Below are 22,554 nucleotides of genomic sequence, written 5' to 3'. Positions count from 1 at the left end.
GTATGTGTTGGGGATAAAAAGAGCGCTATCTCTTCATGACCTGCTGAGTGTTGGAATAATATCCCTTCTATCCTTTACATAATCTTTATATAACTCTTAGTCTCCTTTCTTTACTGCTTTGCAGAAAGTTCTCTGGGCATCCCTAGAGTGTGCCAGTTATAGGGCCAGTAATTTATGGAGGCATAGGAGTCCAGGGGCTTGATCAAGCACCCACTGAGGGGCAGGGTAAGACTCTCCTCGTGGCTTTGATAGAAGCTCCATGGTAGAAGCTTGACTGGTTCGTGAAAGAGTCCTTTGTGAATAGTCTAGTTCAAGTCCTTTGTGAATAGTTCAGTTCCAGCACGATCAGAAGTCACTGATAATCCCAGTGTCAGCATAAACTCTTTTAAACCGGTTTCGGTATCTTCAGCTGTGACTTCTACTGCAAGTAATGGCTTGATGTATTGGGTTGCAGTTTGTAGATTATAACAGAAGCTTTATTTTGTGTCACGGTGGTAATTAAGTTATTCCTACGTACCTCTTCATTATATGATTTTACAGATTATGTATCTGCAGACATTTAGGCAATATTGCGAGCAGGCTAACTCCCACATTAGCTCCAAGGAGCAACACGGAATCATTATTAAATTAATATTTGATGTTTCTATTGTTGAGGGATTCAAACTGCCACCTAGTACTCCTAGCCTTAAAAATGTGTTCTCATTTTAATCATTAAACCAGTACTAAATATTGCTTATCTAACTGAAAAACATTTGTTTACCATTTCATTTAAAAAAAAAAAAAATCTGTCTGCTAATGTAATTCTTAATGTACTATGTATATGTCTGTGTCAGTATATTAATACCAAATGTTATGAGCGGTATTTACATAAATGCTTGTGTTTAAAAAAAACAAAACAAAACAACAAAACCCAAAAAAAAACCAACAAAAAAAAGCCAACCCATAACATTCCTTTTCCTCTGGAATTGCTCTTCCTAGGGAATACAGTTTCTGATAGAAAATGACCTCCTGCAGAACACCGCAGAAGACATTGCACAGTTCCTTTATAAAGGAGAAGGATTAAATAAAACGGTAATTGGAGATTACCTCGGTGAAAGGTAAAATAAAAATATAGAAACTTTGTTCTTGAGTTTACAGAGCATACTTGTGGCTTTTGGTCATTACCTTCCCCTTCACAGGCTGCATGAGAGTGCTACTTTACAACTCTGAGATCTATAAAAGCTACAGCGGGAAGTAAAACTACTATGGTATTGTGATAGGGTTTTTTGGGGTTTTTTTCTTCTTGTTAGGTTGTTCTTTTAAAATGGGTACATTGTGGAAAAATATTTAATTCATTGTAACTTACTATTTTGAGAAAATACCCTTAAATTTGGCTATAGTGCAGAATTTAATACCATAAGCTTTTGGAATGTCTGAGAGTTGTATTGCAACAGTTCCGGTATCTCTTGGTACTATGCCCAGACAAGGAGTGATTTACAATCACTAATAATTGGATAGTAAAGAAATTACTTGCTAAAATGGCTAGTTCCTGGGACAATAGTTATAAGCAGGTTTTAGTGTTTTCTTCTTCCCTGAACACAGACTTCCCATAAGTAAGTAGGCGTCTCAAAGGGCAGCCGCACTGTATCTTTATCAATCCTAGTGCAATAAACATGCAACATACGTATTTATGCGTACTATTGCAAAACGCAATCAAAATGCAAATTATTTCTATTGCTGTGCAACCCAGGAATTGATTTTGAAAAAGGCAACAGAAAGAGACAGAAGGGAAGAGCAGGCTGCAGTACGTGTATGTACGTGCTTGCACACGTTCCGGTTCAGATGCTAGTTGGTGGAGGTTTGAAAGTTGACTCATGTAGGATATACTCCTGTAGTGATATGTTCTGGCAGATCCCTTTTGCAGCACCCATAATCTGTTTACAGCATCAACGGCTTAGTTTGTGCTCAGCAATTTCTTCCTGACTTTAATAGGCTTAATGAAAGTTTTCACTGTAATATGTGTATTTTGGAAATAGATGTTCACTGTGAAGTTTCTGTACAACATACGTAGACATTTCAACAACTTTTGTATGACAGCATTACGTTGTTTCTCTTGAATATTTGGGCAATCAGTATTGTTAAAATCACTTATATGTTAATGTCTGTAATTGCAAAACTGTAACAAAGCTTGTATAAAGCAGTCAATGTTCATTTTTGAGAGCCACATTCTACCTTGGTATTGTCTTCTGAAATACTTCCAGTTTTCTAGTCCTATTCCCAGAACCCCTGTATTCATGCAGAAAGGTCTTACCAATATGTCCAGGCCCACTGGAGTCATCAGTAATATTTGTGTGACTATTTATGGGTTCACATTTAAAATTAAAAAATTTATTCGTCATTCTTTTGCATCCCTGGCAGGGATACTGCTGGGCAGCACTGTGGTCTAATCTGAAAATACAGGGCAACCTTTCTTAAGAGTGAATATGTATACCGATAAACATGCAGTTCAATTATATCTTCTGAATTTTTCAAGACTTAAATACAGATGAATGTAGTGGTCATACTGAATAGGAAATTTGGTCAGGAAATTTTGGATAAATCTATCAACTGGGTAATAAAATCTTAGGAGAATTGAAAAAAATTAACATACTGCTCCTATTTTTGCCAAAAGGCAGAAGCAACCTATCAATTTTAAGGAGCATTTGAAGTCAAAACGAAATTTAAAATTATTTTTTGCTTTAAAAGGAGCTTTTATTCAATGTTTCTTAGTTTCTGTGAAGGGTGTAATATTAATATGGTAATGGGAAAGCAAAACCGGTATTTCTGTCCTATTTTTTTTCTTCACTTATATGAATTAGTAAGGCGGGTGGAGGTGAAGAGATGACAATCTGATTTTCAGGAATGTGTATGGACATTTCAAGGTAGTCAGGTCTGGAATGGGGAATTGGTTCATCATACTCCTTTGAACTCTGCAACATTAATTTCCTACAATCCTAATAATTTTTAATCATGTTCCTCTGAAAACAGTGTATTAGGCCTTTAGGTCCTGGGATGAAATAAATACCCTGGGATAAAATAAAATGTGACAGTTGAGGTAGTCTTAAGCTGCTAGTTTTGCTTTTTTGACTACCTCAGAAACAGGCTATTAAATAATATGTGCTATGCAAACGGCACTGCGTATTATAGATGAGTTTTTGTTATGTACTATCTTTTATCAAGGCATTTGGAGTCTGAGGACATTCTCTTTTACTTTGCCACTCCTTCTCTGGGGCCCATCATGAATTACTTCTGCATTCTAGCTAAATATAGCTGAAGACGAGACCAGGACAGTCAACAGAATGAAATATTTTTATAATGTTCTGCCATAAAGAGATATATTTTAAATTACTGACTTTTATAGTGTTACAGCACTCAGCAAACTGAAAAAAGTGAACGGTAAAATGGAACGAGATAATACCTAAAAATGTACAGTAAATAAGGGATGAATTGCATCCTATAAATGATTTAAGATTTCTTTACATGTGGGTAAGTTTTCACTTATTTTTTTTAAGTGGCTTCCTAGACCTTTCATGATATTTGGCTTGTGTCTTTGGAACCGTACCCAGCACAAGTATCACTATTAATCCAGTCTACATTAAAACCTAGAAGAGCAAAAAGGAGAATATAAGGCTAATATTTGTTCTGAATTACTGCAGCTTTACAGGCATTTAAGCAAAATCAATATTTGGCGTAGAGTAATAAAGTACCTCTGAGTGCTCTCTTTTATTATACTATTACACCACTTTATTTACTGCACTGAAAAGTAGTCATGCAGTTGAACTGTGTGTTACTAAATATGATGTGTTTTTCTGTAAACAATACGGGGACATCCTAATGAATGAATAGTTCGGTTTACGGCATTTACTCATGAGTGTTACAGGTTAGTCTGACTATGCAGTTAGTAACGCAACAGATAATTCTTGGTGGGTGCACACCTTTCTATTTTCGGGTGGAGGCTGATATGCAACATTCTGTCTTGGTGATGTATTTAAAGCACACCCTGAGGATTATAAACCTTTATTTATTTTCTGGCATATGAACTCGGTGATGGTATGGACTAAATTCTGTCTGCATCCAAATAGTTCTGTGTTCATTGATGTTTAAATGTTACTTTTGCATTTAAACACCTTTGTCTCAAGCAAAGCAAAATTTGGCTCATGTTTTACATAGCAATATAAGAGATAGGTGAGAGGAAGCCCATTCAAAACCCGTTCTGATTTTAGTAAACTTTCACTGTAATAATTTTTGAGAATGGAGTAAGAATATGCTATGTACTACGTAGGTCTTTTAAAAAGCTCTTCTTTTTCTTAGGTACAATTGATTGAAGCATTTCTGTTCCTCATCTTTGTACATAAATTAATACACTGCTTTAATAATTTCTGTTCTTAGAGGAAAAAATGGAATAGTTTGTTTTTCATGTGTTGTATAGCTAGAGAAATTAATTTTGCGTTAACTGTTGTTTTATGAGTTCTTGACACAGTTTCTGCAAAAGACTTTTTGCTGGATAAATTTATCAGGTATCATCCTATATCAAGGGAGGTGCAGTAATAATAAATGTGAAGCAAAGAAGGCCAGGCCATTTTTGGGTCATTTAAATAAGCAGTGTTAAAATCAGTTAAGTGTACTGGCTCTTGCTAACCTACCTTTTTAACACCATCAAAAATGAGCAAAATACTAGTGTTAAATATTAGAATACCTCTCAAACAAATGTGTAAACTATTTCTGATGACTTGATTTGATCAGTATGATCATTTACTTCCTTGCTTATTCTCGGAAGCAAATAGAGATAACTAACAAGCCTTTAAAGGTCAGAATTGTAATTGTCGATTTCTATTTTTGTCTTTCATAGAGATGAATTTAATATTAAAGTTCTTCAGGCTTTTGTTGAACTCCATGAGTTCGCTGATCTCAATCTTGTACAAGCCTTAAGGTGAGTAAATTCTTTCTCTTTCTTGACCTGAGCTTCCTTTATCAAGTTGCACATTCATATGAGTCACTGTGTTGATTGATTTGTCAGAAAGCTGATCTGCAGCTCAGCACGATTATACGCATTACTGTGCAAGTTAGCAGAGACAGCTCTGTTTTAACCCTTCCAATTGCTTGTGTGTGTCCTGTGTTTGGAGGTGAAAACTTTTAATTATTTGAGACAAATACAAACAACTAAAACACAGCTGTAACTCTTTGGTGTGCCTGCCGAATGTGGACATTTGAAGATCTGTTTTATGTCTTAGCACAGAGATAGGTAAAAACCAAACCCAAGCAAATAAATACTTTTCTTTGCTGCAGTCATCTTTTTGTTTCCTTCCACCTCAACTTGTTCCTCTAGGCAAGGAGGGGGGGAATCCTGATGACCATAATCAGTGATTATGTTCAATGGCTGAGGTAAACTTTGAATCAAGTAATTTCTACTTTTCTAATTTTCTACTTGCCTCAGAGTTTCCCACTTGTCACATGAAAGAAAGTGTAATACCTTAGTGTACTTTTTCCCCTTGCTGAGTGAAGGGTTTACTTGATTTTTCTGGGATGCCAGCATACAGTGACCTTGTGAAGTCCCTTCTTGTCTTGGTGGAAATCCATAACAGATGTAGCAAATTAAGTTGATTTAGACAGTCCTTCCAGTTTTGTTGCCACAAGTGACTCCCTCCTGACACCAGATAAATTGAAATGTCCATGTGATCTTTGTCTCTGGTGCAGTCCCTCGTGATGTGGAGTCAGAACAGCTTTGCTGTGGTTGAACGATGTGGTGATGATAACTTGAGCTTCCTGAGGCTTGAGCTAAGGAAGCCTTCTCTCTGGCTGCTGAAGCTTGTTCTGGGAGGCATCATATTCCTATCTCTTTTACCCAAGTTAACGTTAGGTTTGACTTTATTCTTCCTTAGCAGCTACTACTATTAAATGTTTGTATTTTGGTAGCTTACAAATTCGTGATCTGGGTTGGAACCTTGCATGAGGTGAGTAAAAGACAGCATATAGAGCTGACAAATTAAAGATGGCCTGCGACACTTTAATATAATGTCCTAAAATGAAAAACTGATGAAGACAGGAATAAATGGTTATTATATTGGCACCCAGCGTACAGGCAATATCAAGAACTTGTTTTGCATGGCAGAGCATGTAACTTTGCTGGTTCAGATCCTGTTTTCATTTAGATGATTCTTTTGCTAAGAAAGAAAAGAATAAGTGATTAAATTAATTGGAGCTTTCTAGCGCCACAGTGTGCCAAATTTGAAGACTTCTGTCCTGTATGCATTCCAGCGTACCTATATGTAGCAATAGTAAGCTATGAATGTAAAAACTCTTATTTCACTTAATGCTGCTGAATGGGAGCACAGATCTCCTGCGTATATTACAAAATGACTGAGGTGATATCATGATGTCTTTATTTTTAAGATCTGGGTCTGATTCTTGAAAGGTGAACTTACACTGGACAGGCAGCACCTCTCTTAAGCACTGGGGTTTTTCTTGTTGTTGTTACTATTCTTTTAAATGTTTGAGGAGTTCAAGTACAGATGTTAAGTGGTTTTGTATCCCTTGCTTCTCTCCCCTACCAGAAATATTTTATGTGATGTTTCTTTTTACGTTTTAAGTAAAGTCTAGCTGAGTGTTTATTGCTTTTAGTAGCCAGGAAATCCAGGGAGGATTGAATTGATTGTTTACCCATAGCATTCTCATGGCAAAAATGGGATGCATACAGAAAATTGTTTACTAGTCTGGAAAAAAGAGAGAGTCTCAGAATATGAACTGCCATATTATCTTGCCTGATAGCATGCAGTGTTGCTGGCTGAATTACTGGGCTAGCCATCTGTGCATGTTGCTTTATAATAGCTCCTGACTTGTGTGTTGAGAGATTGAGAACATATTTTTAGGACATTTTGTATAGACATTGCTGATTTTTTTTGTTTTGTTTGGTTTCTGATTATTAGTAATATAAGCTTAATATATAAATAGTGGAATGAGTCTAACAACTATTCTTCCCTTCTGTAGGCAGTTTCTGTGGAGCTTCAGACTCCCAGGAGAGGCTCAAAAAATTGATCGTATGATGGAAGCTTTTGCTTCACGCTATTGCCTTTGTAACCCAGGAGTCTTCCAGTCTACAGGTTAGTCACAGGACACAATAGGAGTTCTTAAGTATATGTATGTATTTTGGATCATATATGTTCTTCTACATCTGAATCAAGGAGATGATGGCTAGTTAGGAAGTTCAGGATGAAATAATGAGTGAAATGAAAAATTTCTAAGAAGTGAGAAAATACAACTGTCTAATCCTACACTTTGTTTCTAGGAGGTGCAAGCTTATGGTCAGAATACATTTCCATTTATGAAACTTTAGCATTAATGTATATCTAAGCCAATTAAAGTATAAAACACACTTTAGAAATGTCACCAAATATTTTGGCTAGGAATTGGAAAAGTAAGATTCTCAGGGGCTCAAAGGCAGAAGAGACCAATAGGTTGGGTAGTCTTGTCTGTCAATTATAAGGACTTTACACCTGATTATCTCTGTATCAAGTCCACCTATACATTGCTATAGTATATTATCTAGAAAGTAATCCATTTTTGGTATGAGGACTGTATCCTTTCTCTTTAGCAGTCTGTACAGCAATAATTTATTTCAGTTAGAAATGCACCTCAGTTTTCTGTTGAATTACTTGGTTTAGAATTACTCAAGTCATAAAAGCTAACAAAACTTTGTGATAATGCCCTAGCATTCTGACATTGTTGGTCTGTTTAGTTAGATACAAACATAGCTTGCTGTTGATCACAGTCTGAGGAACAAATAGGCTAGGAAAAAGTTGATGTAAAGCAGGTCTGCTACAGCTAGAGAGGAAAATACTTACTGAAAACAAAATGCTGAAGATGCAAACACATTCTTCCTCTATGTAGCACAGAGGTTTCCATCCTACTTTTTCTTACACAGGATCTTGTACTTGAATTCTGGGAGAATTTACTGTAATCATAACAATGTCAAGAGGCATGATAAGATCTCCTTTGTCATCTTTTGATATTATTCAGTGGTGCTAGCTACCTCACGTATGCCAAGACATTGAGTCAATGTAATTTTCAGTCTGTTTAAATGCAGTTTAAATATTATTTTGAAGAGACTGTTCTTTCTCTTTGGAGAAAGCTTTGGAAGTACTTTGAGTAGGAGTCTGACCAAGTCTATTATAGGATCTACCAATATGATCTAGGCAAAATCTGTATGCAGAGAACATTTTTCCCAACAACACTTTAGTGTTTCAAGCAAAATGTTAATTTAGGGTGTTAGCAATGATTTCAGAGAGTTTAAAAACATTTTTGGATTCTCTTGTACTGTTTTTCTCGTACTGGCTTTTAATTTGAATTGTTACATATTTTTTTTTTGCTTCTTAGGCTTGCTTCAATAGTTCAAAGAAAGATTAGACTTTGCTTTCACGTATGGTGTTCAGGATTTTTTGGCTACCTGTTTCTTTTTCTTTATCAGTCAGGATGAGTTAATATATTAATATTATAGGTTTCTGCTGCAACACAGAGAGAGAGAAATAATTTTTCAAATCTTATTTCAGATACATGCTATGTGCTGTCATTTGCGATCATTATGTTAAATACCAGTCTGCACAACCACAATGTAAGAGATAAACCAACAGTAGAGAGGTTTATTTCAATGAATCGTGGAATTAATGAAGGCGGAGACCTTCCAGAAGAATTGCTACGGGTAAGTTAGACTGGGTAAGACAAGGCATTGCTTTGTTTTTAATAGCAAACTTAGAAGCATATACAACAGTTCTTCGGCAGATTTGTTGAGGGAAATTAAGAAGAACATTTTCTAGCATGCATAACCATTTGAGTAGCTGAAAGAAAAATTCACAGCTGCTTTGAGCTAGTTCTCCCTATATTCAATCTTTTGTTAAGGAGAGGAGATTTCCAGAGAAAACACTCTGTATATCTCTTAGTAGTTTGCTGATGGCAAAATTCTTGTGGAACTGGCTTCTTCTGAAAAAAAAGTAGTATTTCTGGGTAAGTCAGAGGAAGACAGAAAAAATAGTAAAAATCATTGTTTCATTATTGCCTCTCATTTCTTTCCATGTGTCTTGTGGAGCGTCCTCCCGTCTCTTGAGATTAAAAATACTTATTTCTCTAAGATAGTGTGATGGTCTAAACCGTTTTCTGAAAGACCCAGATTCATTTGACAAAACTTGCATTGAATGAGACCTGAAACTGAAACCTTTGAAATACTGAATGCTGAAGAAAAAAAGCCTTTGCTAGGAGTGCTTATAAAATCTGTAAAAAAAGAGAGACACTTGTCTATAGATGTAGTTTAAAATCAAAATTAATCAAATTAGCAAACAGCGACTGAGAAGGGTTGGTCCAGAATTTTGTGGACTGTATTTCCTATGCTTTTTATACAAATAGTCTGAGAAGCAGTAGGATGTCCTGGTTGCATTTTCTGTTAGAAATTTATTAATGAGGTCTTTTTCCTCTTTTTTTATTCTTCTAGAATTTATATGAAAGTATTAAGAATGAGCCGTTTAAAATTCCAGAGGATGATGGAAATGATCTAACGCATACATTTTTTAATCCAGATAGAGAAGGTTGGCTGCTGAAATTAGGTTAGTTATAAGGGCAGTTTTGCTGCTATATGTTTGTTCATTGTTAGCATGTTTGCTGCTCCTGTGTCTACCTGCTTTCTTGTGAAGGTAATAGGATTAACTTTGTATTTAAAAATGTATGAACCAATAAGTAACTCCTTTACATCTGAAGGTTGTTACTTATTATTTTACATCTCCAAATCAGCAATCTTGTGTCAAACTTTGGAGTTTTATTTCTGATAGCTGAGAAATAAAAACTCGGCGACAAAAAGCAAATGCCATGTGGTATTTACATGCTGTGACTGATAAATAACAACTAAGTCTCCATACGGTCATTTCAGAAAACTGTGTGATATTTCAGCTCAGTTTTCTGTGTACCAAAAAAAAAAAAAAAGGATTTCTCTTCAAATAGTTATTTTTGTATGTCTTTATTTTTCCATATTATTTGTGAGTTTCTCTTGGTTTGGTTTTGGCTATGATTTTTTAATGAGTGGTTTAAATGTGCCTTCTTGTTTTCCTTATGGCCTATGACCTATCACCTTTCTGTTCTGTGACTGGCTGTCTCTGCTTATTCTGCATTAGGAGGTACGTATCTGATTGCTTTCCAGTCCCCTCTTCTTCAGTTGCTCATTCTTTTATTTTCTTCCTCCTTCCTCCTGGTTTTTTTTTCTTTTCTTTTTTTTTTTTTAAAATCAAGTTTATTGTAGCATTTTGCTTTTTCACTCAGTGTCACTAACGGTATCATCAGTGGTACTCTGAAAGACTGGCATGTCAGTGTCTAGCTCACATGCGAGTGTCTTCTGCAAAAGAAGAAAGTGCTTACATGTAAAGCAGAAAAAAAAGATGGCTATTCAGCATACTTTTCTCGTTCACTGAAGACTGTAACAAGGGAAGAATAATTTCTACTGAGAGAAAACGTCTTACTCTTGTAATGAAGTTCCAGAGTGATTTTGTTACTTGTACATCAATGATATTAGATTATTGAAAGATTGATTACATTTGAACTATGCATTTATAAAAGCTGTTCTTTTTCCTGCTTATTTTCCTTTGTAAATAATATATTTAGCTTACAGAATCTTAAATTAACAGAATCTTAAATGAGCACCAAATTTAGGGTTGTGGAAACCTCTGGTAACTTGCAGTTTCCCTTTGCAAGATGCCCTTGTTTAGAGACCCTTCAAGTTGATGTGATTCACTTTTTCACTTGGGCTTAGGGAATTTTTTTGCTATATAAGGGAGACTGAAATTTTATTTTAACATTTGTTTTTCAATGAAATAAACCTCTCTTATATAAAGTATCAGTACACACTGCAACAGAGCCAGTTGTTGGCCACTTTAATGTAGAACTGCTTGTTAAAGTAGAAGGAACTTTGCACTTGGAGAATGGTGACTAAAGTATGAAAAGGGATGTATGCCGGGGGGCGCACATGGGGGTGAGTATGGCAAAAATAGAGCCTGGTTAGAGCCACAGGCCCGCTCTACTGATTGCATCTGGAAATTAGTGGTCATACTAGTGCTGGAAGAAAATAGATGTGAAAAGTAAGCATTTGTAATTGATTTGCATGCTCTGCAATGTTTTATTTTGGCCGCTGTGCTACAGATGCTTTAGAGCTCTGTCTTTCTAACTACAAAAATGCAAAGCTCTTGCCTTTTGACGTATGTTGGCTCAGCTGGCACAATTTCAAAGATGACTCTGCAGCTTCTCTCCATTTTGTAGCATGAGACGATAACTATCTCAACAGAAAGGTTTTCAAGATGATGTAGATAAATGTGGGTTTTGGAGAAAACATTGGGTATAAGCCCATGCTGTGCATATTTCTCTTTTTCTTGCCAGTGCACTCTCATATGCTTATGCACGTACTGAGAGTGCAAGCAAGAGTGAGTGTGTGTAGAGGAATGACAACATCCCTTGTGGAAGAAACTGTCAATAAAAGAAATATTAATATATTAACATATATCTAATATATATTATTATTTAATATATCATTATTGTTATATTAATATATAATTTAAAATAGAGGAAGAAAGAAATTGAAGAAAAAAGGTGACTGAAAGTCGGGGAGAGCTGCCAGGTACTTGTGCACAATCCATCTCTGGCTCTGGTGCAAGGACAATAAAACCGAATTTTCATTATGTATTATGTAGATGAGAGACAGGGCACAGAAAACCCGATAGTAGAAGCGTGTGTGAAACGGAAGGGTGTTGCATGTAACACTCCCATGGCATGAGGGTTATTTGAATAAAGAAATGAAACACGTCCAGAAGCCTCCAGTGAATCAGCCTGTAAGTGCATGAAGCTGCGCTTCCGTGAAAGACTGGTTTTTTTTTTTTCAGCAGAAACTGACTGGCACAGACAAATACATTTTGCTAGATTAGATGCAGTAACCAGAAGTAAACCTGGCAATCTCTTTTTCTTTCTTTCTTTCTTTCTTTCTTCTTTGAGTTTTCTATTTGCTGGGAGACTTAAACTATATTTAGCTGTCTCGATCCACATTGTCTGCATTTTTACAGCCCTTTCTGTTGGGGAAACACTTCTTGTGAAATGGGTGGGGTTTTCTTCAGTTCTGGAAGATGCTGATATTAAAAGTTTCAGTATTGTTGAAATGCTAAGGAGGCTTTATTCCTGTATGAGGGTTTAAGCACTCAGTTGTGATAATACTTAGAAGTTGAAATAGAAATTTTTATATAAAACTGTAAATAAGACTAAGACAACTTCCAAACGCTGAGTATATCAAGACAGTATTTTGGATTTGGTTTTTCTTACAGTCAACTCTTCCCATTTATGTACTTGTACCCCTCTTTTTAGTATTCCATCTCACTGCATTGATTATCCTTGGGCAGGAGATGGATATCATGAAACTTTCATATGTGGTAGAATTCATCTGCCCTAAACGCTAGCTCTCTAGCCTGGCATTGAGTTTTAGAAAGCTGGGAGGGTGCAAAATGCTTTTGGAGAGTCTGCTGCTCTGAATTGTTCAGAGGTGACTTTGTGTAAGTCCGAGTGCCAAACCTGGCAGCCAGACAGCAGTTCTGGTTTTATCTATCTAGACCTAGCTGGTGCCTTTATATAGACATCTTTATCTCCATAAACCTAAATTATCATTCAGTTCCACATTGTTTGAAGCATGGTGTAATGAAAAGGAATGTTAAAAGGGGAAAACTGAAAGCTGCTGACTGCTGGTGAATCCTCACTTAGACCAGCTTGAGACATTATGAACTTTTATATTTTTCTGCATCATAATTATTAGCGGTGATGGTACTGTGAATTTTTCTGCCATCCACTTTAAGGTATTTTGAAATTGTTGTCTGTGCTCTCTGTCCTAATGCCCAAGTTACAATTGTTTTGCACAGGGAGGCGTTTCCATGCTTAAACGTCTTCTCTTGGCAAATAGCTTGGTTTGCGTAATATTTTCTTCTCTTTAGAGGGAAACTGTGACATTATTCCACCAAACTGGAGAGGAAATGATTCAAGCCAGACACATGATCGTGTTAATTTTTTGTGCCAGCCAGGCAGTTACGGGGAGCTTGGAGATTGTCCAAAAGCTTTGCATCCGGGCCCGTCCCACCAGTGGTGCTTGTTCCAGCACATCTGTCCTTGAGAGGATGTTGCTTCTCTCCCTAATCCGGGGCAAGGGAATAGCGGTGGTTGGTCAGGAAACTGGTGCCTTCCGGTACCTGCCTGGCTCTCGGGGTAACTGATGCTGTTCTAGGTTGAGGCAGATAATGTTGCGGTCAAGAAGAAATTCTCTTTCAAAGAAACCTAAACTTTGATCCAGTCATCTGTATAACTGTACAGTTTCTGAGTCTGTTCTGCCTAGTGGTATCCAAATGAACTGAGAAGAAAAAAACATTCTTGAGGCGTGTGTCTCTTTCCGCTCTAAGACTGTAAATAGGTGTGCTGAAGATTTGGGTAGAATTTTCTAACTTTAGATACATTGCTGCCTTAAGACTAAAGGCCTTTTTTAATTCTGAAATTGGTGTTTCCTAAGTCATTGCCAGCTGTTTTTAATATAAGTGTTTTCTTTTACCTTGTTCTGTAGTTTGTACTTTGCCCAGAATTGAAAAAAAAAAAATACAATCCTATGCTGGGTTACATAGGTGAAGATGGTTTCTATTCCTCTTTCTGTACGTTTTGCCTTGTTGTGGCCTTTTCTTGTAGTTTCCTCAGTTTTCCACCTACAGAATATTGTGGTGCTTTATTTTGTTCTTTGAGATGTCTTTGCATTTTAGCTAATCAGATCTTTGAGAAATACTTCACTTATATCTCTGCATTTCTGTAAATGTTTATGGATTCATACTCTGATTTTCTTGATCCTCTTCTGCTAACTTAATTCCTTCCAGTTTTAATCTTTAAAAGGCTGGGAGCTGGAATAAGATGTGAAGTGTGGTACTAAAACCCTTTGTTGTTGTTTTGTGAGCCTACAGCAATCTCGGCAGAGGAAAAGAATGTTTTGTTATCACGAGTTCTTACCCATTAATCTTGCATGCAGTGTTTACAGGCCACAAAGCCTTATCAACCGGCTTCTTGGGTTTTAGCCCATTGTAAAGGCATATTAAATGCATGTTATATGGTGACCCCTCAAAATGTGATGAATCCAGATTAGATTGCCTTTCAAGCTTTATTAGAGTTTCTGTGCTGTTGACAGCTGCAACTAAGTAATGCAGTGGGGAGACAGAGACTTCTGTGTGAGAATAGTTCCTTGTCCTGCCTTGCTGCTTTTTTTTTCTGGAAGAGAAGAGTAACTCGTAGCTTGTTGGAGCAGGGACTTAGGGTCTATTTCTGCGACTTGCGAGTGCTGTAACCCAGTGAGCTACTGGCTGTTTTAGGGAGAAGGGAGCAGCAAGAGGGGTGTCGTTAAAAGATATGTAATCTTCTTTCTGGCTTCAACATCAGTACTATCCTGGAGCTGGGAAATGTGTCATAGAATCATAGAATTGTCTAGGTTGGAAAAGACCTTTAAGATCATCAAGTCCAACCGTTAAACTGGCACTGCCATCCCGCCACTAAACCATGTCTCTAAGCACCTCATCTACCCTTCTTTTAAATACCTCCAGGGACAGGGACTCGACCACCTCCCTGGGCAGCCCATCCCAGAGCCTGACAACCCTTTCTGTGAAGACATTTTTCCTAATGTCTAACCTAAACCTGCCCATGCGCAACTTCAGACCATTTCCCCTCATCCTATCGTCCATTCCCAGGGAGAAGAGGCCGACCCCCACCTCGCTACAGCCTCCTCTCAGGCAGTTGTAGAGGGCGATCAGGTCTCCCCACAGCCTCCTCTTCTCCAGACTAAACACCCCCAGTTCCCTCAGCCACTCCTCGTAAGACTTGTATTCCAGACCCCTCACCAGCTTTGCTGCTCTCCTCTGGACATGTTCCAGCAACACGTCTGTCTTGTAGTGACGGGCCCAAAACTGAACTTGGTATTTGAGGTGTGGCCTCACCAGCACTGAGTATAGGGGCACGATCACTTCCCTACTCCAGCTGGCCATGCCATTCCTGATACAAGCCAGGATGCCGTTGGCCCTCTTGGCCACCTGGGCACACTGCTGGCTCACGTTCAGCTGGCTGTCAACCAACACCCCCCAGGTCCTTTTCTGCTGGGCAGCTTTCCAGCCACTCTTTGCCAAGCCTGTAGCATTGCATGGGGTTGTTGTGACCAAAGTACAGGATCTGGCACTTGGCCTTGTTGAACCTCATACAGTTGGCCTTGGCCCTTCGATCCAGCCTGTCCAGGTCCCTCTGCAGAGCCCTCCTCCCCTCGAGTAGATAGACAGTCCCACCCAGTTTGGTGTCATCTGCAAACTTACTGAGGGGACACTCAATCCCCTCATCCAGGTCATTGGTAACAAAAGCTTAATCTAAACTCATTTCAAAAGGTTTCAGGTTTGAGAAATCCGGCTTTCCAAAGAGAGGGGATGTTGTCAGGAAAAATTTCAGTGAACTCAACTGTCATTTACTGTTTGGCACTTCATATCCTTCTAGAAGGTCTGTGTTTTCAGTCCGTTGTTTCTGCCTTAATTATAAGCAGGCCTTCTTTTAAATGTGTGGTTATTACCTGATTTTTTTTTTTTTTTTATTCTGTTTTGACATGATACCACAGTTTATGAGAAACGCTGTTGTTCAATTTAAGCTGCCTCTGTGATGGTAACCGGTTTGCCTGTTTGTTTCATCCTTTCTCCTGCTGAGTTGTTTTTCTTCTAGACCTGGTCAAGCCATGACATTTGATGCTAGCTGATGTTACCTGTTAGCCAAAAAAAATGTGATATTTTTGTGCCTTAAAAATGTTAAACTATGTCAACCTGTTAACCTTAGAGAGCAGAACGTGACTTAAAATCAGAGAAATGAACATTGAGTTACATGAAAAAATGTCATGTTACAGTGATAGCAAGGACTGCCCTGGCAGTTGTCTTGACTTGACGGCTGCTTATTCATTGATCTGGAAGTGAGTCAAGCTAAAGTTGGTCGACTTTCCATTCCTAGCCCAAATACTTGCTGATACTTGAACCAGCTCTCAGTCAAGGTGATGGGAATTTTTCTAGTGACTAATGTGCCAGTTTGAAGGTTTCTGCAATGCTTTATTTAAGGAACTGTCACAGTGGTTGTACTAAAATGCCGCCCGTTCTTCCCTCACTGTCCCTCACTGAGTTCACTCAACCATTCATTCTGTCACGGCTTCTGCATCTTGCACTATTTTGCCTTCTCTTATTTCACCGCACCTGCTTGCAGATTAAATTTTTCTTAAGATGTGTGTGCGCGTAGTGGAAACATAAACTTTATTGAGTACATTGAACATTGCAGTGAGTTAGCACTGGGTTACCGTGTGGGTCATGAAACCAAGCAAAAGAAAGATGTGACATGCAACGTACTCGGTCTGCAATGCAAACATGTAGTATAACAAATTTAATTATATTCCTAGAATTGTTCTTTAACTTAATATGATTTGGATTTCTGTATTAAACAAAACCCCAGCTATCTCAAGTAGAACAAAAAGATTAAAAAATTATGCTATCTTAGATTTACTTATATAACTTGGATTAAACTGGGGGTTTTGTGTGTATTATTGATACTCTTTTATGCACAGGTGTTCAATAGCAATATCAACTATTTTGAGATGTTGGGTTAATGAGATCAAATCACTGCTGAATGGATCACGCACAGGTGGTGACATAATCCTGAAGTCAGATAACTATGGTGGAACTAAGCCTGTATATTAGTAACACACGAATGCTTTATGTACAGTTGTCTTTCCTGGAAATGAGTTTTAAAAATAATGTAATTGTGGAATGCTAGACATGTCCTGAAGTAGCCAATGGCAGAAAACCAGATGAAAGGGCCAAGACAATAATGTGTGTTTCTAGAAGGAACTGTTCCGTACAGTGTGACATTAGCCAGGTGTAAGAGAGAGGAGCTCTGTGGCTCCTGTTGTCTAAACTGATAATGCAGGAAAAACTGGCATTTCTGGAGCAGTAGCTATTTCTTCTGTCAGGTGTACTCAATGATATATCAACCTATAAAGAGAACACGTTTTTAAATACTGAATGATGAAAAGTGACTAAAAATGGTATATTTTGGCATAGGATTTACTCCTTTCTGATGACACATCATATTTGTTCTGCTAATAATGTTTCTAAGAATCTTATGTGCTTGATGTTAAATCTGAAAGTAGAGATAAGTTCTTAATTGCGTGTATGGTCATGAGTGAAGGGAAGGTGATAAAATGCCCTTAATTTTATTGACGGAACCCTTTCCTTGTACAAGACAGGCTGTGGAGAGTGTTGGTCGTGTTGCTGGAACCCAGTTAATGGTTTTGCTGGTGACTGGCCTCCCTTTGCCATATCAGCACTGGCTGCATTTCTGAGGGCTGTATAATACTAATATTTTTGATGCAGTAAACAACTGTGATGGCATGGACAGAGGGAGCAGGTCTGACTGCTAAACTATTGCGTTCATTCTCTCTAAGAGAGGAGACATTTACAGCCTTAGAGCACACAGGGTTTGTGGCTCGTCAGCAACACCATAGTTAATGCTGTCTCAGGAGTTTGACCTTAGTACAAGAGTTTCAGTACCATGTTCCTTTAACCTCAGCTCATCTGTGCCTGAGCCATTTACGATTAAGTAATTAAGCCATATTTTGAAAAACAAGCAAAACTAAATTACTTTCTTATCCATTGTTGAAGCGTTGGTAGCAACACGTGTTTAATTCAGCCATACCTTTTGATTGTAGGGGGAAGAGTAAAAACGTGGAAACGGAGATGGTTTATTCTGACTGATAATTGCCTGTATTACTTTGAATACACAACAGTGAGTATATATTACAGTGAACTTTGTTTGTGATCAAGATACCTAAGTGGCTAATAATGTGATATTTTCCTAATTTTTTAGGACAAAGAACCTAGAGGAATTATTCCGTTAGAAAATCTTAGCATAAGAGAAGTTGAAGACCCTAGAAAACCAGTAAGATATTTTCGTAATATTTCTTTTAAATGAAGTAAACTGTATAAAACTTAGTTGTAGTGTTAACTGAAGGTGTTTGTCAGTTTTGTTGGTTTGTTTTTTTTCAATTTGTTTCATTTCTACCCTCCAGAACTGCTTTGAGCTCTATAACCCCAGTCATAAAGGTCAAGTAATTAAAGCATGTAAGACTGAAGCTGATGGTAGAGTGGTGGAAGGCAACCATGTAGTGTATAGAATATCTGCTCCCACCCCAGAAGAAAAAGAAGAGTGGATTAAATCTATCAAGTGAGTTTAAAGACTTAAATGCCGTTTAGAAGTTAAGTCTAAGCTCTTTTTGGAGTAAGATACTAAGAAAATTTGTATTCCAACTTGTTTGAAGAATTCTGATGTGGCAATGTCCTCTAGGATTAATGACAAGCTACGTGGGGTTGACAGATCAAGATACAAATCTCCTGTTACTGTCTGGTCCTAAGGAAATAGTGCTACTAACTCAAATGAACAAAATGTGGATTATTTTTTTAAGCAAATGTGAAGCCTTGTGTGAATTGTCTTTAACCTTAATTTTATTAGATTCTTAGCTAATAATTAACTTTAGTGACATCTATCTTAAGCATGCTCACAGTGCAGCTTTAAACTTTCACAGCTTGACTTTATTTTGTAAGGTTTATAAAGCAGACTGACACTTAAAGAAATAATGGTCAAGATGAAGGTATGAACTCTTAACAAATCACAGCTGAATAACATTTTTCTAAAGCAATTTTGTGATGCTTAGAAGTGAACCATCCATTACCTTATTAAGAATGTTGAGTCATCCACAGGGAAGAGAGAACAAAATAGTTTTAGTTTTTGAAAACAGACATTTGTTAACCAAACCGATGATTCTTTTTTTCTCTTCTAGAGCAAGTATCAGCAGGGATCCCTTTTATGATATGCTGGCAACAAGGAAACGAAGAATTGCAAATAAGAAATAGAACATGATCAGCAACTTGTGTACCTGCATCAACCTATAAATGAGCATACAGTTGAGTGATAATGTAAAAATTGGACAAACTGAATGAAGACAATAACTGTAAATTTTATATATATACACTTTACTATGATATAACAACTTGGCAAGACCTTTCAGGGTAAATAGTTATTGGCATATCATTTGACGTAACCTTCAAATCCCAGATGATTATTATACTGGAACTTAATTCAACTGAAAACATGGAAGCCTTGTTTTCACTTCTATTAGTTAGAACTCCAGTTTATTTGGTTTGGGAGGGAAGGAATTCAAGGCTAATAGTAAAATGTCCTATACCTGTTCTTTGAGCACATTTCCCATAGAAGGAGGAGTGATTATAGGACTTTCATCCCTCACTAAAATGCAGCACCAAAAGTGGAGTACAGCGTGATCTAGCACTTAATTTTTCTGTAAGCAGAAAACACACATCTCACTATCAGTTTTCAAGTCTTGTGTGTTTTGCAGTAAATGAACAGCTGAGTAAAGCTTTTGTTTAGGATTATCTCTCCTACCTTTATGGAAACAGCTTTTCTTCTTTTTCAGAACTGCAACTCAGCGGTAGACTGGCAGCTACGTAGTTAACTAGTTGTGCCAAAGGGTTTGGTTGATACACACAGAAATGTATGCGGGTCCCAACAGCAAAGGTTTGAGTCTGTAGACATGACACTAAGTACAGATGTGGTTTGATATTTGCCGGTAGGCTAAAACTCATTCCTGTCTGCTCATACACTCACAATAAGCAGTAAGGCTTAATGACTGGTTTAATCTGCTTTTTATATAGTAACATCCTTCTTATGTTTTAGATAGGTTGTAGTTTAATTAACACTAAGTTACTACTAAAGGAGTAAGATGACAGGGCTTGCATGAGTTTAGGCTTTGGATGTGAAAATACCCCCAAATAATTTCACACGCATTTAATGTTTTTAAAGGGAAAAACCAGGAAGGTAAAATCTTTCTGTAAGATACAGCCCTCGATAGCTAAGCAAGCAGGGTTATTCCTTTGCTTGATAACAAACTTTGGACATATAGAAAAGTTTGGTATTTTTATTGCATTCTTAAAGGCGATTTTTCAGACCTGTGCTTCAGCAGTTGAAATTGAAAAAATAAATAGACATCCTTATTTTTACATAAAAAATAAAATCTTAAACATCTATTACTTAGTGCAGCTAAACTCCCCCACAAGCATATGTCTCTTTTGGGGTTTTTTTTGTAGTTTGTGAAGATCTTTCTGTGGTCCTACTGATAGTCTTTTAGTAACATGTAAACTGCTATGACAGATTTTACTACGCCACTTTTCCATTTATAGTGAGGGGAAAAGTGGCTTTTTGGACCCTACTGCTTCTGTTAGTACTCATTTTTTCACAAACTTGTTGAACCTGAGCCGTGCCTACTGTGCCAATGAATGCTTTGGAGACCCAGTGCTTTGTCAAAGCGATTTTTCTTGTTGGAGTTACAGAAGCATCTCTGGATAGGTGATAGGGAACTGCTGCACTGGCAACAGCACAGACTTAGTGAGTTGATCTGTTTCAAATCTCCTTTTAACTGTAAGGGAGAGTCTGTTTCATTGTTCCTGTCTTACTAATTTGCCTTGTTTTGCATGGAGTGTCAGCCTGTGAATGTTTTGCCTTATTGCATGTTTGCCAAAAGGGCCGAGAGGAAAAGAACAAAGTAAACTTTTCTACACCTTAGATTTTCCCCAGAGTGTGTGGACTTGCAGTCTGCTTGGACAAATGTTCAAATCTGAGTACTTTTGAGGGAGTAAAACCCAAAGGAGGTAGAATCCTTGAATAAGTAGCAGTGTGGGGACATCTTTGCTTAATGGAACACATTTAAACTCTTTATAGAAACGAAGTCAAGCAGTATGTCCTGTGTTTGCAAAGCAGCGTGATTATGGAGCTGCTAAGGTCACTTGGTTTGAGTCTTCTGTTCTGCAACTTCAAGTTTTGTTTTCAAGTAATGCATACATCAGTTTTAGCTTTGGACAAATAGATTTGTAATGCAGATAGTGATAAGCCAGAATCAGTGGTACTAACAAGTGTAAAGGTGAAAACAGCAAATAAAATACTTCTGGAGAAATGTGAGATTACAGAAGCATTAATAAGCAGTGAAGCACTTTTGTATCGTTACCTTCTGAAACATCACCTTCAAGAAAATCTGTTTATTTAACCGGGTGAGGAGTCTGCCTTTAAGCATGAAGGAAATGCCTTGAGAGTTCATTTGCTGTATTTAGTTTGAAGTTCTTATATCCAACAGAAATAATTATTTAGAGTAACATGTAACTGAGGCTATTATAGCAGGAAATATATTATTTCTTAGCATTAAAATGCGACATCTTAAACAGCTATTTGTGGTGCTCAATATATCTATTTAATTTACCAAAGCTAATGGAATAGCATTCTTGTGTGTGATAATATTTGATTTCAAATATTTTTTGTAACAGTATTAACAGGGAGTGAAACTGGCCCAAAATTTCCACTGGCCACGAGGCCAGTAAAACAAAGTGGCTTGTGAAAATTTTGGCCAAAAGAGGTACTATCCATGAGGGTGAAGAAAAATCTCTCAACCTTTCCCTTTTTTATTGGGCTTCAAGTCCAGGGGTAGCTACTAAGGCTAGCTGCTCGGTGGCCTAAAGCAGGATCTGTTACGGTTTGGCCACGCTGAGGAGAAGTCCTGTGGGGACAACAGACTTCTCCCTTCCTGTTGCACTGAAACTTGCATAATCCTTCAACTCTTTGTTTTTAACGTTGCCCGTTACAACTACAGGGGCGAGCAAGAGCCACTGCTGCTTCTGCCACGTCCATGGCATCGCTCAGTGCCTAAACCATTTGGCCACTACCATCAGCCACGGCGCCAGTGCAATCTAGGGAGAGAACTGTATATAATAGTTAAGCTCAGCTGGACTGACTTAAATTTTACAATATTCTGACAAAATAAGCTCTACATCACTTAACATTTTGAACCGTTTTAAACTGGTACAAAACTGAACCTTTGTAAACTGAGCAGCATTTATAATGCTTCATATATAAAACCAATGCATATTTTTAAGATTTATTACATATCTATGTAGATATGCTTGCTGGAAAAGCTAGGTCTGTTGTAGACCAAATGCTACAAATTAAAGACTTGTGGCTTACCAGTTTCATTTCTATATTTTCTTGGAAAATGTTTCTAGCTAGAGTTTAAATATAAAATGTAAATACTGTACAGATATGTATTGATATAAGTATTACTTGGTGTACACAAGTGATTTGCATGACAAATACTCTGTATCAATCATTGTTAAAAATGTGATGTTCTATGTAAATCCACTGCGATATTAATGTTTTCATTTATCATTAAGACCTGTTGCTTAAATCTGGAGATTTTTCTCAAAAATAAAGTGTGAAACTGTACTATGGTAGAGCTCCTCAGGGAGCAATTTCTGGTTTTCTTTTTTGAGAGAGAGTTAAGGTTCAATTTTATAGCATATGGTTGTAACTACTCTTCTAAGTAAAAGGCCTCTCTTT

The 22,554-nt window shown here is 37.3% G+C and overlaps 1 protein-coding gene across 2 annotated transcripts in view; it reads left to right on the top strand.

Annotated features, from left to right (window-relative positions):
* The window catches only part of CYTH3 (cytohesin 3), a 24,074-nt gene extending 4,433 nt beyond the window's left edge, over positions 1 to 19,641 (top strand). Inside the window, exons 4-13 of one of the 2 annotated variants that reach the window (XM_009649538.2) lie at positions 979 to 1,097; positions 4,868 to 4,948; positions 7,003 to 7,115; positions 8,562 to 8,710; positions 9,494 to 9,605; positions 10,167 to 10,169; positions 17,813 to 17,889; positions 17,971 to 18,042; positions 18,173 to 18,327; positions 18,941 to 19,641. In XM_009649538.2, coding sequence (XP_009647833.1) covers positions 979 to 1,097; positions 4,868 to 4,948; positions 7,003 to 7,115; positions 8,562 to 8,710; positions 9,494 to 9,605; positions 10,167 to 10,169; positions 17,813 to 17,889; positions 17,971 to 18,042; positions 18,173 to 18,327; positions 18,941 to 19,013 — 954 coding nt within the window. In that variant the 3' untranslated portion in view covers positions 19,014 to 19,641. Of the gene's footprint in view, positions 1 to 978; positions 1,098 to 4,867; positions 4,949 to 7,002; positions 7,116 to 8,561; positions 8,711 to 9,493; positions 9,606 to 10,166; positions 10,170 to 17,812; positions 17,890 to 17,970; positions 18,043 to 18,172; positions 18,332 to 18,940 lie in introns of those variants that run through there. The other variant, XM_035889248.1, reaches the window with a different exon arrangement.
* Positions 19,642 to 22,554: the final 2,913 nt, after the last annotated feature.

The sequence above is a fragment of the Egretta garzetta genome, unplaced genomic scaffold, assembly GCF_000687185.1.
Source record: "Egretta garzetta isolate BGI_Z169 unplaced genomic scaffold, ASM68718v1 scaffold292, whole genome shotgun sequence".
In the NCBI taxonomy this organism is placed as follows: domain Eukaryota; kingdom Metazoa; phylum Chordata; class Aves; order Pelecaniformes; family Ardeidae; genus Egretta; species Egretta garzetta.
The sequence above is the reverse complement of the archived record's forward strand: the minus strand, read 5'-3'. Positions and strand labels throughout refer to the sequence as shown.